This window comes from Rhinatrema bivittatum, chromosome 1 (genome assembly GCF_901001135.1).
Source record: "Rhinatrema bivittatum chromosome 1, aRhiBiv1.1, whole genome shotgun sequence".
Lineage (NCBI taxonomy): Eukaryota > Metazoa > Chordata > Amphibia > Gymnophiona > Rhinatrematidae > Rhinatrema > Rhinatrema bivittatum.
Window position 1 is genome coordinate 159,746,586 of NC_042615.1, and position 16,009 is coordinate 159,762,594.

The 16,009-nt window shown below is 44.6% G+C and overlaps 1 protein-coding gene across 2 annotated transcripts in view; it reads left to right on the forward strand.

The window, feature by feature from the left end:
- Positions 1 to 16,009, forward strand: part of PDS5A (PDS5 cohesin associated factor A) — a 734,756-nt gene that overhangs the window by 493,192 nt on the left and 225,555 nt on the right. For both annotated transcript variants that reach the window (XM_029589173.1, XM_029589180.1), the window contains exon 26: positions 10,965 to 11,079. In XM_029589173.1, the coding sequence (XP_029445033.1) occupies positions 10,965 to 11,079 (115 nt within the window). The remainder of the gene's footprint in view (positions 1 to 10,964; positions 11,080 to 16,009) is intronic.

The window sequence follows — 16,009 nt, forward strand, 5'->3', positions numbered from 1 at the left end:
ATTTTCATTCACATCAACTATAGGAAATACCTGTGGCTGAGCAGCATTATCAATAGTTATTCCTGTTGACCTAGCAGCATCTCCAAGAGTATTCACTAAGTGCCTGGCTGCCATGGTTTCCTATATGAGGAAAAATAGTTTTTCCCCCTATTTAGACAATTGGCTGATATTGAGCAGAAACTATCAAGAAGCAAAGATCTCTACTTACTACATGCTCTGAACTCCCAACTTGGCTCAGATTCATTGTCAGCTTCCAAAAGTCCACTCTGACTCCACTTCACCAACTTCATAGGAATACAGCTAAACACCATGAAAAGGAAAGCCTTTCCTCCAGTACAGAGAATGAACACTATAATTGGAATTGTACGCTCTTTCTCAAACAATCATTGGTATCTATCAAAACTTTGATGGAAACATGGGGCCAAATGGAGGCCACGGTTCATGTCATACACTCTGCACAACATCATATGAAAAACGTTCAGTGGCACTGAAAGCTGTTTTGAAGCTAGAACTTATAACTGGTGTTGTATAAGATAACATCTCTCCAAGTTCCTCATTAAAGGCTCGATGTTTAATGGCCTGCGCGCGTAAAACACGGGTTACGCGCGCGGCCAGGCCTTGCACCCCTGTTAAACGCACAAGAGCAGGCCTCAGGAGGGGGGAGGGGAGGGGCTAAAGGCACCGGGTACAGCGGCCATTTGCCGCTGTGCCGGGGGATCGCGTGCCGGCGCACGCAGCTTGCTACAGCTCCTTTGCAGGAGCAAAAGGTTAAAACAAAAATTAGGGGTACCTAGGGTAGGGATAGGGGGTGGTTAGGATCCGAAGTTCCCTCCCAGTCCGCTCCTGAATTGGCACAGACTGGGAGGGAACTGGGGAAGCCAGATGATGCATCACCACGCAATTTTGGCCTATGTCTGGCCCCCCTTGTGCGCGCCACCCACATGTGTGTGCAACGGGTAGCACTCACACATGGATGCGCGCACGCATTCTTTTTAAAAAATCTACCACTAACTCTTTAAGGTGGTAGACCCAACCCGCAAATTTCACCTTTCATCCTCCACAAATTCAACAGGGGACTTGGACAAAACAAAAGCAAAAGCTTCACATGGCTGTTCTGGAGCTAAGACCTATCTTCAGTTCTATTCAAGTTTTCGAACTATGGCTCATCATCAAACAAGGAAGAACAGGGTCTGTAAAGCTATGCAAAAAAGCATGCAAAATATGGACAATCCTGTGAAAAATAGCACTGGGCAACAATGAAAGTGTTACTGACCTAAAAAGGTCCTACTCTGTAGTATCTTGATGTGCTGAACACGAATATGACCATGAAAAGTTTTTATTGGCTCTTGTTTTGAAGATATTTAATATAGTTCACTTTCTATGTTTAGTCGTGTAAATTTATCCAGTAGGACTGTAACAACATCCTAAATAAGCCTAGAATGATGTAATATTGCATCATATTGCATAATACCATCATGCACACATCATCCAAAGTTTATTACATCATTTTTTGATGCAATGCAGTTCTACTGCCATGCTGCTGCTGAGTAAGCTGACGTCAGCAGTGTACTATATGAAGCACAGTCAGAAAGGGTGAGCATTTGAAATATTCCAGACTTCGTGGGATACAGTTTAAACTACTGTTGCATAAAACTGTTTCTATTTTATCCATTTAGGTAAATTAAGTACAGAATACTAATGCCTCGAAAGTGTGTTAATACCGTGGACAATTTCTGTTATATTTGTGGGGAAGTGACATTTGCGAAGCAGAAGAAAAGTATAACTTCTCAAGTGAAGAAGGCATATCATCTTTATTTCGGATGCAAGATTGGCGACCAAGACAAGCCTTGGGCGCCGCATATATGCTGTGCTACATGTGCAACACAGCTTTCACAGTGGTTGAATGGCACAAGACCATCAATGCCGTTTGCAGTCCCCATGGTGTGGAGAGATGCAGTTCTCCGCAGAGATGCTCCCGAACAGGTGTACAAGAGACAAGCAAAGAAATCTAAGACGTAGTCTATGACTTCATTTTTCAAATGGTATTAACCGTAGGTCTCCTACTATTGGCATACAGTTCAAGATGTAATTATATTATTGCATATTACAAAAAAACTAGAGCCAATTTTGCATTTTCACAGTCACATTTGTGTTTAGCACATGGAAATTTATAAGAATTGACTAATTTCATTTCAGTAACATGACTTTTGTGAAAATGTGTTGCCCAGTGTAGTTTATCTCTCAGGCAAGGTCAATTTCTTAGCAGAACCCTTAACACCTTGAACCTCACAAATGGTTCCTGCATATCAGCACAACTCAAATAATTTTTCATCTTTGAGGAGTTCCACCAATAAACCTCTTTGCAGCTCTGTTCAACCACAAGCTCCCTCCTTACTATTCAAAAAGATACTCAGTTGTTTAGCATCAAATATGTTCTCCATCCCATAGATTTAAGGACTACTATATGCTTTCCCCCCGATACCATTCATATTCAGAAAGCTTTTCAAGTTAAGAAAAGACAAAGGGGAAGTTATATTAATATTCCCCTTTTGGTCACATTAGCTTTGGTTTCCATGGCATCACTGTTTAGCTGTTGCTCAACCTCTGTGATTGCAAGTATTCCCAAAACACCTAAAACAATACAACAAAACTCTGAGTCTCTAGCACTCTGAGCATAGATATTGAAAGCAAGCCAGTACACATTGTGTCCCTTCTCCTAAAATTTAAGGAAGTCATTCGAGCAGCAACGAAACCTTCCACTAGATGTTCCTTCAGTTTGAAATGGAAAAAACTCTCCCTTTGGTGTACATATCAAAAAGATGATCTGTTCATTTGCCCAACTTCACTATCTAATTAGTCTTTTCAAATTTTGATTGAAGACTAATTTGGTCAGAGTCCATGCAAGTGCTACTGCAGCATATCACCACCACTTATAGGGCCCTCCAATTTCTCAATATTTGATAGTGGAAAGATTCATTAAAGGCCTTTATCACCATCCTCTTAATACTCCCCCCCCCCCCCCCATCACTCACACATACACACAATAGGATTTAAATATTGTTCTTGTTCAGCTAATGAATCCTCCATTTGAACCTTTAGTAGCAGTGGATCTCAAATTTCTTTCCTGGAAAATATTTTTAATAGAAGTAACCTTAATATGTGGGGTGAGTGAGATCCAAGCTTTAGTAGTTCATACTCCCTATACTCAAGTCTTTAAGAATAGGGTGGTATAAAGGACTCATCCAACGCTTTTGCTTTTAGTGGTTTCCAAATTTCATTTAAATCCTTAAATCTACCATCTTTCTTTCCAAACCTCATACCAGCAGAAGTAAGCAAACTCTTCGTATCCTGGAGTGCAGAACAGCTTTATTATTCTACTTAAAAACATCTAACTCATACAGAAAATCCCCTTAACTCTTTTGTTTCCGATAACCTGGTGAAACAAAATCCAGTGGCTAAGTAAATCCTCTTCATCTGGATTTCTGACAGCATTTCATACTGCTATGCTAAAGCTGGCTTTCAGGGTCACAACAACATTAAAGCTCATCAGGTGCAAGCTACTTTGAATTCCTTAGAACACCTTCGTTCTGCCTTGATAGAGGGAATCTGCAAAGTTGCTGCTTGGGCCTCTAGCCATACCTTTGGCAGTCATTACTGTCTTGACTCCCAAAGAGAGAGCCGTTTTGGCCAGTCATTTAATTGCATCAATTCTTCCTCTATCTGCTCTACTAACCTGGCTGCACTCCCTAGAATACTATATAGTTAAAGAATTATTGACTTGTAACCTTACAGGTGAATTTTAAAAAGCTATTTATGTGTGTAAAATGCACTTGTGCATGTAAATCCTATGGACAATACAATGGCATGTATTGTAGCAATTTTCAAATGTCTGCTTCAGGTAAATTGCATTCACATGCTTAAAACCCAGTTTTATGCATGTAAATGCTTTTGAAAATCAGGCCCTTACCTTGGGAGTCCTCCACTTGTATGGCTAAAATTAGTCTTGTTTATCCACAAAGAAAGCGAAGTTGCTTACTTATAACAAGTGTTCTCCATAGATAGCAAGACAATTTGGCTTCACAATCCCACCCCCTCCACATAGAGTAGCTGGTAGAAAGACTTTGGATACTTGTTCAGTGGTGGCTGCATGGGAAGACCTGCACATGTTCAGAAAGACTTTTAGGTCATCTTAGTTCTTAAAGGCCATATTCTACATCAGCACCATCAGATGACAACACTCACTTGTGTGGCTGAATTGTCCTTTTGTCTACGGAGAACACCTGTTACTTCTAAGCAGCTTTACTTTATCCAGACAGAGCATCAACTTGCTTATGGAAATATCCCCTCTGCCAACTCTGGGAAGGATGTACAGGCATAATGCCATAGAAATATCTTTTCTGGCACCTCTGGAGAGGATGTACAGATATAATATTGTGACTTTTTAAGAGGATGCCCATGTGTAATACCATTCAGATATCTTTGCTGCTGTGTCTAGGGAGGATGCACAGATGCAATATTCTAAAAATATCTCCTCTGTAATCTCTGAGGAGAATATGCAAGTGTAATACCATAGAAATATCCTTGCTGGTACCTCTAGAAAGGATGTACAGGTGTAATAACTCTTCTATCACATTTGGGGAAGATGCTCAGGTGTAATATGGTAGAAACATCCTTGCTGGCAGCTTTGTGGAAGAAGACCTTTGGTATATTTCCGGTGCCTGAACAGCTTTTAGGGAGCTGAGGAAATGATGCCGCTGTTCAGTTGTAGCTATGGGTACATGAAAATAGATTTGCCCAAGTTCATATGGAGGATCGCTGTTTGAGAGGGTTTTAATATCATGCCCCAGAAGTACTCCTGTTTTTATAGCTCTGTTGAGACCTCTTGTCCCTCCATGACAAATTTTGTTTAAACCCAATTTTATTTAACATTTGCAATTATTTTATTTTTGCATTTCTAGAAAATCTTCAGCAAAAGCACAAAATGAATTTTTCATTGAAATAAAACCAGCTATACAAACTTGCATTTCACTGCTGAATAAGTATTAAAACTTTATTCCCTGTACGTACCCGGATCAATTCAGACTCCTGGGTTTTGCCTCCCCTCCAGTAGATAGAGACAGAGAAGTTTTAACAGACTCTGCCCTAACCCCCGAGGTGTCACCTACAGCTCGTCAGTATTTCTCTGTCTCTAGCAGATAGTGGAGGTGCAAAACCTACAGTCTGTTAGTTAGTGAGGTATTCTTAAAAAAAAAAAAGCCAATAATAGTGCATAGGCAGTTTAGATAGGCAGATTGGGTGACTTAAAATACCTCTTTAAAAAAAAAAAGTTTGCTACAGAGACTTGCAGAAGATTTCTTTGAGCCTCCCAGGGGGTTGCCAGGTCCTGAGGGGACCATCACCCCTGGTGAATAGAGGCTGTTAAGGCTAGGGGTCAAGGGCCCTATTTGCATAATAAGTGCTGCTTTGGGGGTGATACCGGGGAGCCCAGCTCACTCAACCCAGCAGGACAGGAACCATCAAGGACTCAGGAACCGGGCAGGTTTTAAAAAAATAAAAGCTTGTTTTTTGATTTTCTGTGTGATCGGGCTCTCCCTTCTCTGCCAGCTCCTCCATCCCGCGTGCCTGCTGTCTTTTTTCAAGGTCGACTTTGCCGCGTTCCGGGACTCCTGCAGTCATGCCACGCAGAACAGTTTGCCGGGCCTGTGCTCCTCATGTCTCCCCGGAGGGGAGGGATCCTCCGTTTCGACTGGGGATGCAGGGGGGAGCTCTCGCCCAGCAGCAACGAGGGTGCAGAGATCGAGTACTCCTTTTCGTGATCCGTTCCCACTGAGCGCGGGAACGGACGCCATTTTGAGCACCTTCAGGGCTGCCACACAAGCTGCGGTGGGGGAGGGGATTCTCCCGCCGCCTTTATCCCCGCAACAAATGGCCTCCCGGGGGGGGGGGGGGGGGGGTTCGACCACAGAACCGAGATGCAGATGCGGCAGAGGACAGCCCCAAGGGGGCTTCTGATTCCTCCTCCTTTTCATCGGATTTCATAATTGCTGCTTCATAAGGCCTTTAAGGCCAGAAAGTCAGCAAAGAAGCAAGCAGGGGAGAAAAGTTCCTTTGATTTGCCCATATCAAGGGCACGGAAGCTGCCAAAAGCTATAGGTATGCTGGCGCTTCAAAGGGTAAGTGCCCCTTACGTTCTGTGGCACCACACACAAACACAGATTCCTCTTCTGAGACTTCGGACCGGGATGATCAAACTCTGCCATCCAAACCTCCACTGGGAGTAGATGGCGATGCAGATCAGCAGCAGGATTCATCCCGCAACCCCCATGTTGTTGAGGGGGATGACCCGAAGGTGGTCCGCCTTTTCAGGAAGGAGGAGCTGGGTCCCCTTATTCCTGCAGTTTTGGGAGAGTTAGGTACCGCCAGAAGAATCCCGGATGGGAGCTATGGATCCGGTGTTGTTGGGCTTGCGGGGTCCGACCACTTCATTCCCTTTTCATTTTTCAGTCACTGACTTACTGTTCAGGGAATGGGACACCCCTGACCTCGGGATGAAGGTTAGTAGAGCAATGGATAAGCTATATCCTTTGCCAGAGGAAGCTTTAGACCTTCTTCATGTTCCCAAGGTGGATGCAGCGGTGTCTGCAGTTACCAAAAAGACCACCATCCCGGTCACGGGGGCGGCAGCCCTGAAAGAGACCTGCAAGACCAGAAGTTGGAGCTCCAGCTCAAGAAAATATTTGAAGTCTCAGCGCTGGGAGTGCGGGCTGCCATGTGCAGCAGTTTTTCCTTGTGGGCTGGGTGCAACAGCTACAGCTACAGGCCAATGCCGATCTTTGAGACGGGGAAGCTCTTCCAGCGGCTTGTCTAGAAGCGACAATTGTGTACAGTGCTGATGCTCTTTACGACTTGTTACGGACTTTGGCCAGGTCTATGGTTTCGGCTGTCTTGGCACGCAGGCTTCTATGGTTAAGAAACTGGTCGGCGGATGTTTCTTCCAAAGCATAGCTGGGATCCCTGCCTTTCAAGGGCAAGTTGCTTTTTGGGAAGGACTTGGAGGACATGATTCAGTCCCTGGGCAAGAATTAAGTGCATAGATTGCCAGAGGATCAGCCCAGATCGAGGGGCTCCTTTTCCGCTCGTTCTTGCTTCCATGGAAATCAGAGATTCCGAGTCCCCCGGTCTACCGATTCTTCCTTTCGGCAAAATTTGGGCAGACAACAGTCATGGTCTCAATCCTTTCGGGGCTGACGTTTTGGAAGATCCAGTAACACCCAGTCGGCTCCTGGTGTTAAAGCCCCACAATGAAGTTCAGCAGGTCCATTCTTCGGTGCTAGTAGTCTGGGGCAGACTGTCACTCTCTTATGAGAAATGGGCCAAAATAATGTCAGACCAGTGGGTCCTCGCAGTGATAAGACACGGTTACGCTTTAGATTTTGCATGGCACCTTCGGCACCAGTTTCTGGTCTCCCCATGTGGTTACGAGGAGAAACGAAAGACCATACAAGACACAGTGCAGCACCTGCTCGAACTCGGCGCCATCTCGACAGTTCCCTCGACAGAAAGGAGAAGAGGCCGCTATTCCATTTACTTCGTGTTTCCCAAAAAGGAGGGAACTTTCCGGCCCATTCTGAATTTAAAGTGCGTCAACAGGTGCCTTCGGGTGCCTCGTTTCCACATGGAGACCCTGAGGTCAGTCATTGCCTCAGTGCGAAAGGGAGAGTTCCTAGCTTCGCTCGATCTAAGGGAAGCTTATTTACACACAGGCATCCGGGAGGCCCACCAGAAATTTTGACGTTTTTTCATCCTGGGACATCATTATCAGTTTCGAGCTCTGCCATTCGGCCTTGCCACAGCAACCTGGACCTTCACCAAGGTAATGGTCGTAGTAGCAGCGCAACTTCGGCAGGAAGGATTTTTGGTGCATCCATACCTAGACGACTGGCTGATTCGGGCAAAGTCAGAATTGCTTTGCCATTCGGCGATCCGGAGGGTGCTTCAACTATTGAGATTGCTCGGTTGGGTGATCAACCTTGCCAAGAGTCGTCTAGTACCCTCCCAGTCCTTTGAATTTCTGGGAGCCTTGTTCGACACGCATCAGGGGAGAGTTTTCCTTACCATGGACTGCATTGGCAAGCTACAGGGACAGGTTCGAGACTTATTGTCCAAACATCCTCCCAGAGTAAAAGATTACTTGCGGGTTCTGGGGTCGATGGCTTCCACTCTGTAACTAGTGCCATGGGCCTATGCTTATATTTGTCCTTTGCAATCAGCATTGCTTTCCCGCTGGAACCCAGTCTCCGAACAGTTCCATCTGCCCCTTCCTCTTACGGATTCGGCACGAGCCAGTCTCGATTGGTGGCTTCTCTCGGACAACTTATCCCGATGAGTTACCTTGGTAATGCCCGAGTGGACAGTGGTTACCACAGATGCCAGCCTCTCCAGTTGGGGAGCGGTCTGTCTACGGAAATCCATGCAGGGGCTATTGTCTCAAGAGGAATCTCGGTGGTTGATCAATCGTCTGGAAACCAGAGCGATGTGTTTGGCGTTATAAGCTTTCCTTTCATTCCTACAAGAGAAGTCTGTCAGAGTCCTGTCCGACAATGCGACCATAGTAGTTTACATTAATCACCAAGGAGGGACCAAAAGCCAAACAGTAGCGGTAGAAGCTCAACAGTTGATAACCTGGGCGGAGCAACACCTGGTCAGCATTGCGGCATCTCACATAGCAGGCGTCGACAACGTTCATGCAGACTTTCTCAGTTGTCACCATCTCAATCCCAGGGATTTCAGCTCATATGCGAAACGTGGGGCACACCCTGCATGGATCTGATGGCGACGTTCAAGAATGCCAAAGCCCCACGCTTCTTCGGTTGCTGCAGGGAGACAGGAGTGGAGGGAGTAGATGCCCTGGCTGATCGACATCTTGCTGTAGATTTTTCCACCTTGACCTCTGATCGGAAAAGTACTCGGGTGAATAGAACTCCACCCGGCGGCGGTGATCCTCGTAGCTCCAGAGTGGCCGGGGCATCCTGGGTTTGCAGATCTGCTCAACCTAACAATAGCAGAGCCCCTGCGTTTTCAGGATTTCCCAGCCCTCTTGCATCAAGGATCCGTCTGTTTGGAAAAGGCGGATCGCTTTTGTCTAGAGGCATGCCTTTTGAGAGGCGGCATATGAAGAGCAAAGGTTATTCTGACGCAGTAGTGACTACGCTTTTGAGATCTCGCAAACCGTCCACTTCCCTAGCGTATGTTCACGTGTGGAAAGTGTTTGAGTCTTGGTGCATGGAGCGCGAAGTAATTCCTACCCGAGCATCAGTATCGGATATTTTGTGTTTCTTGCAGGCCAGGCTATCGAAGGGTTTATCGTGCAGCTCCCTTAGAGTACAGGTAGCAGCTCTCGGTTGTTTGCGTGGTACCATTCAGGGAGTGGCATTAGCTACACATCTGGATGTGGCTCGTTTTCTTCAGAGAGCAAAACATTTGTTGCCTCCGGTCAGATGCCCTTGTCCTTCTTGGAGTCTGAACTTAGTTCTCAAAGCTCTGGGTGCTGCACCCTTTGAGCCTCTAAAAAGTGCGACATTGAAAGATCTAACGTTAAAGGTGATTTTTCTAGTGGCCATTTCTTCTGCTCGTAGAGTGTCAGAGCTTCAGGCTTTGTCTTGCAGAGAGCCTTTCTTAAGAATTTCGGATTCAGGAGTATCTTTATGTACAGTTCCTTCTTTTCTTCCGAAGGTAGTTTCCTCATTTCATATGAATCAATCCATGGAACTCCCGTCTTTCCCAGAGGTGGACCGGTCGGATCCCCTTTCTAAGGATTTAAGGAAGCTAGATGTTCACAGGGCATTGCTGCATTATCTGGAGGTTACAAACAGTTTCCATTTGTCAGATCATCTTTTTGTGCTCTGGAGTGATCCAAAACGAGGTAATATGGCATCTAAGACCACAATAGCCCGCTGGATGAAGGAGGCTATAAATTCCGCATGTTTGTTGCATGGGAAGCCCCTACCACTCGGACTCTGAGCCCATTCTACTAGTTCGCAGGCATCATCTTGGGCGGAGTGCCAACAATTCTCACCACAAGAGATTTGCAGGGCGGCTACATGGAAGTGTTTACACACCTTTGCGAGACATACAGGCTGGATGTCCAGGCCCCGAGTGCTGGGGGATTTGGAGAGAGTGTGCTCCGAGTGGGCCTCTCCGGGTCCCATCCCAAGTAAGAAAGCTCTGGTACATCCCAGGAGTCTGGACTGATCCGGGTACGTACAGGGAAAGTAAAATTGGTTCTTACCTGCTAATTTTCGTTCCTGTAGTACCACGGATCAGTCCACATTCCCGCCCGATTCAGGCATGCAGGTAATGGAGAGTCCGCTCATTCAGCATGGGTCTGCAGATTACATTTGTTCCTAGTTTTTCAACGGGTTCTGTTCCCACTTGGGACTAGTGAGCCAGTTTTAAAAAGGTATTATTTGTTTATAGTTAAGTTGTTGGTTTTGAGCCATTCTGCTTTGATACTGATTCATACTGACAGACTGTAGGTGGCAACTCGGGAGTTAGGGCAGAGTCTGTTAAAACTTCTCCGTCTCCATCTGCTGGAGGGGGAGGCAAAACCCAGGAGACTGGACTGATCCGTAGTACTACAGGAACGAAAATTAGCAGGTAAGAACTAATTCTCCTTTTGGCATATGTTGCTTTTACATTCATGGAAATTAAAATTTAACTTAAAAAAAATTAAGTATGTTGCAGTTATGTGTTTGAAAAAGAAATGCTGGAGAGCAGGGTTTCCCAAACCTGCTTCTTGAGACCCCAGATTTGGTTTTCACAATGACCAAAATATATCAAATCAGCCAAGGTCTTAGAGTAAACGTAGCTTATAAATATTCCTTAAACTCAGGCTTGGCTAAGTTTGGGGAGCCCTGCTGTCTCTGATGGAGAAGAGACTGAAACCTATGCACTGTTTATTGCAGAGAAGCTGCTCTCCCTACTGCCGGAATATGTCGTCCCCTATATGATCCACTTGCTGACACATGACCCGGATTTCACAAAACCTCAGGATGTGGATCAGCTACGTGATATCAAAGAGTAAGTGTTGGGCAGACTGCAGATCTAAAACAAAAGGGTTCACCTTGTTACTTAACGCCTTAGCGTTACCTGTAACACCCATTCAGGGTTAACCCCCTTGATCTCTTGGAATGTCCTGCCAAACATTGCTCAGGCCCCACCTGCATATATGTCCCTCAACTGGTATCCTCTCTCCCATCACCTGGGTTAATGCTTTCTTTTCTTTAATAGCTTTTTATATCCTGTCTTTCTGGCTATACCCAAGAAAGGTTGCAAATTTACATAGCAACAGTAATAATGCTAACTCTTGTCATTTTCGAGAACTCTGACCCACAAAACCCAGGGATCACTCTGCTTTCGGGAATGACACCTACAGATCAAACAAAAAATACTGGGATCACCCAACAACTTGCTTATATGGGTTACTTTTCAGTTTTAGACACAGGGTTAAGAAACTAATGTGTATTAAGAAAAAGGAGCAACTGTGAACATGAAAGTGCAATTGGTAGAAACAAACAAGGGAAGAAGAATTATATAAACACTACCTAATCAAGATTTACTTTAACTAGCCAGTGCCCAGGGAAGCTTTAGTAACAGTGTGGCCATAGGATACTGTTCTGACAGATCTGGTAGACTGCACTTTTCAGTCAAGACTGAAGTTGTTCTAGCAATTTCTCAGCCACTTCCCCTCAAGCTAAATCTATGTAAATGAATTATAACTTAGGGTTCTAATATTAAGTGTTTGTAAATTACAAATTTAGATTCTTATTTTTCAGGCAATTAGATGAAGTTGGTAATAAAAAAAGATGTTAGTGTTTTCACAGTGCAAATTAAAATTTTTGGCACATTTTTAAGTGGATTCAGTTTAAGGCATAAATCAATTCATTTTCTAATTTTTTCATATCTTTAAGTTAAAATTGCAAATGCAGCTTCATAATGCTGTCTTGTGGGGTGCATATTTGTGGCTAGGGGGAATGGCAGGGTATGTGGAGCTATGTGGCTGAGTGGGGTGGGAATAACAGGATGTGTGTCGCTGGAAGTGAGAGGGTGGCTGAGGGCATTAGGGATATGTGTGCTAGAAGGGGTGGCAGTAGAGGGTTGGCAGGAGCATAAGAACATGCCATACTGGGTCAGACTAAGGGTCCATCAAGCCCAGCATCCTGTTTCCAACAGTGGCCAATCCATGCTATAAGAACCTAGCAAGTACCCAAGTACCAGCGAGTATAGCTGTGTGTGTGTTACATGGAGAATGTATGTGGCTAGGTGGTGGCTATGTGAGTCTATCACCATTGTATTTCTCTTCCCCATACTTCTTCATTCACCTCTTCTTTTGGCTCCTCCCATGGTGCCTCCTCTTTGGACCCACATAACTTAACTCCAAACTGGCTCTCTCCTCCCTTGGAACCACCTCTTCTGGCAAGCAGAGTTATTTATTTATTTATTTATTTATTTAACACTTTTTTATACCGACCTTCATAGTAAATAAACCATATCGGATCGGTTTACATAAAACAAGGGTATAACAGAAGCAATAAATAAAAGTAATTAACAAGAGAAGAGAATAAAATAAAGTTACATTTAACAAGGAGTAAAAACTTGGGAAGCTTAAGAGCTGGAAGGAAGTTAAAGGCCAAAAAATAATTAAGAAGCATAGTCCAAAAGGAATTTGGATTAAAGCAAAAGATGCTTTAATCATTAATTGCCAGAGTTCTTCGTTTGAATGGTTGTAAGACTTTAATCTTCTACGTCCAAGTGTGGATAAAGAAGACTAAGGGTTGTCTGGAGGAACATCGAAGGCTTGGTGGAACAGCCACGTCTTAAGTTTTTTTCTGAATGTAATGAGACAGGGTTCTAGTCGGAGGCTTGAAGGAATGTTGTTCCAAATAGATGGACCTGCTATTGAAAAAGCTCGGTCTTTGGTCGAGGAAAGGCGTGAGGCTTTAGTAGGAGGGTAATTCAAAGTACCTTTATGATTATCTCTAATTGGCCTATTGGAGGAATGAAGTTTGAAGGGTATTCTAAGGCTGAGATGGAGTTGGTGATGGATGGATTTATGTATTAGGGTAATTGCTTTGTAAAGGACTCTAAAATTTACAGGTAGCCAATGTAGATTTCTAAGGATGGGTGAAATGTGATCTCCGCGGCTGGTGTTAGTCAGTAATCTCGCTGCGGCATTTTGAATCATCTGAAGCGGTTTAATGGTCGATTTGGGTAGGCCAAGGAGTAGGGCACTGCAATAGTCAATCTTGGAAAATAACAACGCCTGGAGTACTGTTCTGAAATCTTTGAAAAAAAGAAGTGGCTTGAGTCGTTTCAGAACCTGGAGTCTGTAAAAACAGTCTTTGGATGTAGTATTAACCATTTTCTTAAGGTTTAGTCTGTTATCGAGAATTACTCCTAGATCTCTCACCTGCTAGATCTCTCACTCCTAGATCTCTCACTCAGACCGACAAGGAGTTAGGCTCCTTGTCGGTCTGAGTCTCCTGTGAAGCCTCTTCTTCCTCCAATGGGGGCTGGACTCCCTACCAGCCCATTCCAGTGACATCATCTGGTAGCAGATTCCACAGCTTGATTGTACATTGAGTGAAAAAAATTCTGCTGGTTGTTAGTTTCATGGAATATCCCGTTTTAGTATTATTTGAAGGACTAAAAATTCTTATATTTACTCATTCCACCCCACTTATGATTTTTTAAACTACTATCATGTCCTCTTTCAGCCATCTTTTTTCTAAGCTGAAGAGCCCTAACGTATAGCCTCTCATCCCAGGGGAGCTGTTCCATTCCCTTTATCATTTTTGTTGCCTTCCTTTTCACCTTTTCTAGTTCCACTGTCTTTTTTTTTTTTTAGATTGGGCAATAACAATTCCACACAATACTCAAGGTGCAGTTGCACCATGGAACAATACAGAGGCAATATGATACACTTTATTATACCACCAGAGATGTGGGTTTTGCTCCCCTACCAGTAGGTAGAGACAGAGATCAACTATTTTGCTGACATGATGCTATAGTGTACTGTGCCACCTGCAGCATCTCAGTATTTCTCTGTCTCCAGTAAATGGTAGAGGTACATTCCTGCAGCCTGGATGTGATTGCTCCTAGGAAGTTTTGTTTCTTTGAATATCCTTCCTAGTTGAATAGGAAAGAGCCAGCGGTTAGTGGCCCTTTATCTACTTTGTCTTTTCTTGTGAGGGAAGTTTTAAAAGCCAGTGGCCTGGTTTGTTTGCTTATTTATTTAAAAGGATTTCTTGTCTGTATCCATTGCAATAGTTTGATGGAGAGCATCAAAACACTTATAATAAAATTAAACTTTGATACAAACAAACCTAAATGGGCAGTACCAAAACAAGCAGCTAAAAAGCAACTGTCTACTGTTCTCACATAGTAGCTTAGGCCTAGAATGATGCTCCGTGTCCAAAAGCTAGGGCGAAGAAGTGTGTCTTCAAAGCCTTCTCTCTTGCCCCATCCTTTCCTCCCCTTTCTCTCCTTTCCTTCCTGGGAGGAGGAGAACAGCCTACAATGGAGCCACTTTGAGAGAATCCTGGAGCAGGAAAGTATATTGAGTTATCAATTAATTGCCCTTGTTAGAAACAGAGAAAAAAAGTGAATTAAGGCAGCAGCTCCTTTAAGTGCTCGGCTTGTTATTCTACCAGCTGAGCAGTGAGGCTGAAAGAGAGACAGGTAGAGCATGGCCATGTACTTTCTCCTGTGAAGATTGGGTGTGAGTAGCCGTGTGGAGGCCTGCTTTGCCTAATTATGGCTGTTGCTGTTAAATGTGGGAAGCACTGCACAGCATGAGGCAGCAGACATGGGAGCTTGGTGGAGTTGGGGCTGTGCCACCCTTGTTGGGTGTGGGGGAGAAGATCAATCGGATGGTACCTTAGGAGATCCTGACTCCGCAGATTTTACTCTAAATATGTACCCCACGGTGCAATAGGAAAAAATTAGGAGCTGAATCTGGAGTATGCTCCGTAGAGAGGGAATTAGTTACCTTGGAGAGAGCGGGAACAGCATCCATTTTAGGTTTCAGTCCTGACTCTGTCAATCTTTGCAGAGCCCCTAGTTTTGGTTCTGCTGAAAGTGAGCATAGCAGACCACAGGAGGACAGAACACTGGATTAATGATCCAGAAATTGGCTGTCTTAGGCCTCTTCCTTGCTCTTTTCACTAAAATTTGTGGTGCTTACGATAAAAGCTTTCTGCATGAAACAGTAAGGCATGCTGTTTAGGGGCAATCCAGTGCCGGCTACTCCATCAGGTATTCAGTGTGCATCATCGCTGACAAAAAAGACCCAGATAGGAACATGAGCTAGAGGCTAGTTCAGTGGTCTCTGTGCCTGATTCTTAGGGCATTTGCAGTTGAACGGAAGATTGACATCAGTGACCAGAAATGTGGATCCTACCATGGAGGGAGAGCACCCTATTTTGGAGGTGCTCTGAGGTCCACTTAAAGATGTTTTCACCTGACAATAAAGACTGTAGTGTCTATGGAGTAGGAGACTCTGGAGGTGGGGTTGAAGATGGGTAGAGCCATGGCCAAACTTTACCTTCTTCCCAAGGAATTAGTAGAACTATTGACATTTTCCAAGGTGGATGCCTTGGTCTTAGCAGTTACTAAGAAAACCATAATCCCAGTGGAGAGGTACACCAGGGGTGGCTCAAGGCAATCTACTTCCAGAGGCGAAGGATGAAATGATGCTTCCCACCCCCCCACCCCCCTTGCTTCAAGGTGTGGTACAGATGAACTCACCAAGAGGGCCGGGGGGTTGGGGCTTCCCCTTGGGATCTGGCCCTTTTGGTGATTTGTAATGCTAACGAATTGTAGGAGGCAGGGGTCAGGGTTCCCAGAGGAGTGGCAGAGTATTGGTGATAATATTTCCAGCAAGCTAGCAACCCTGGAACCCTATCCACCTGCCTCCCACACATCCACTGGTGAATGGTAGGAGTCTATC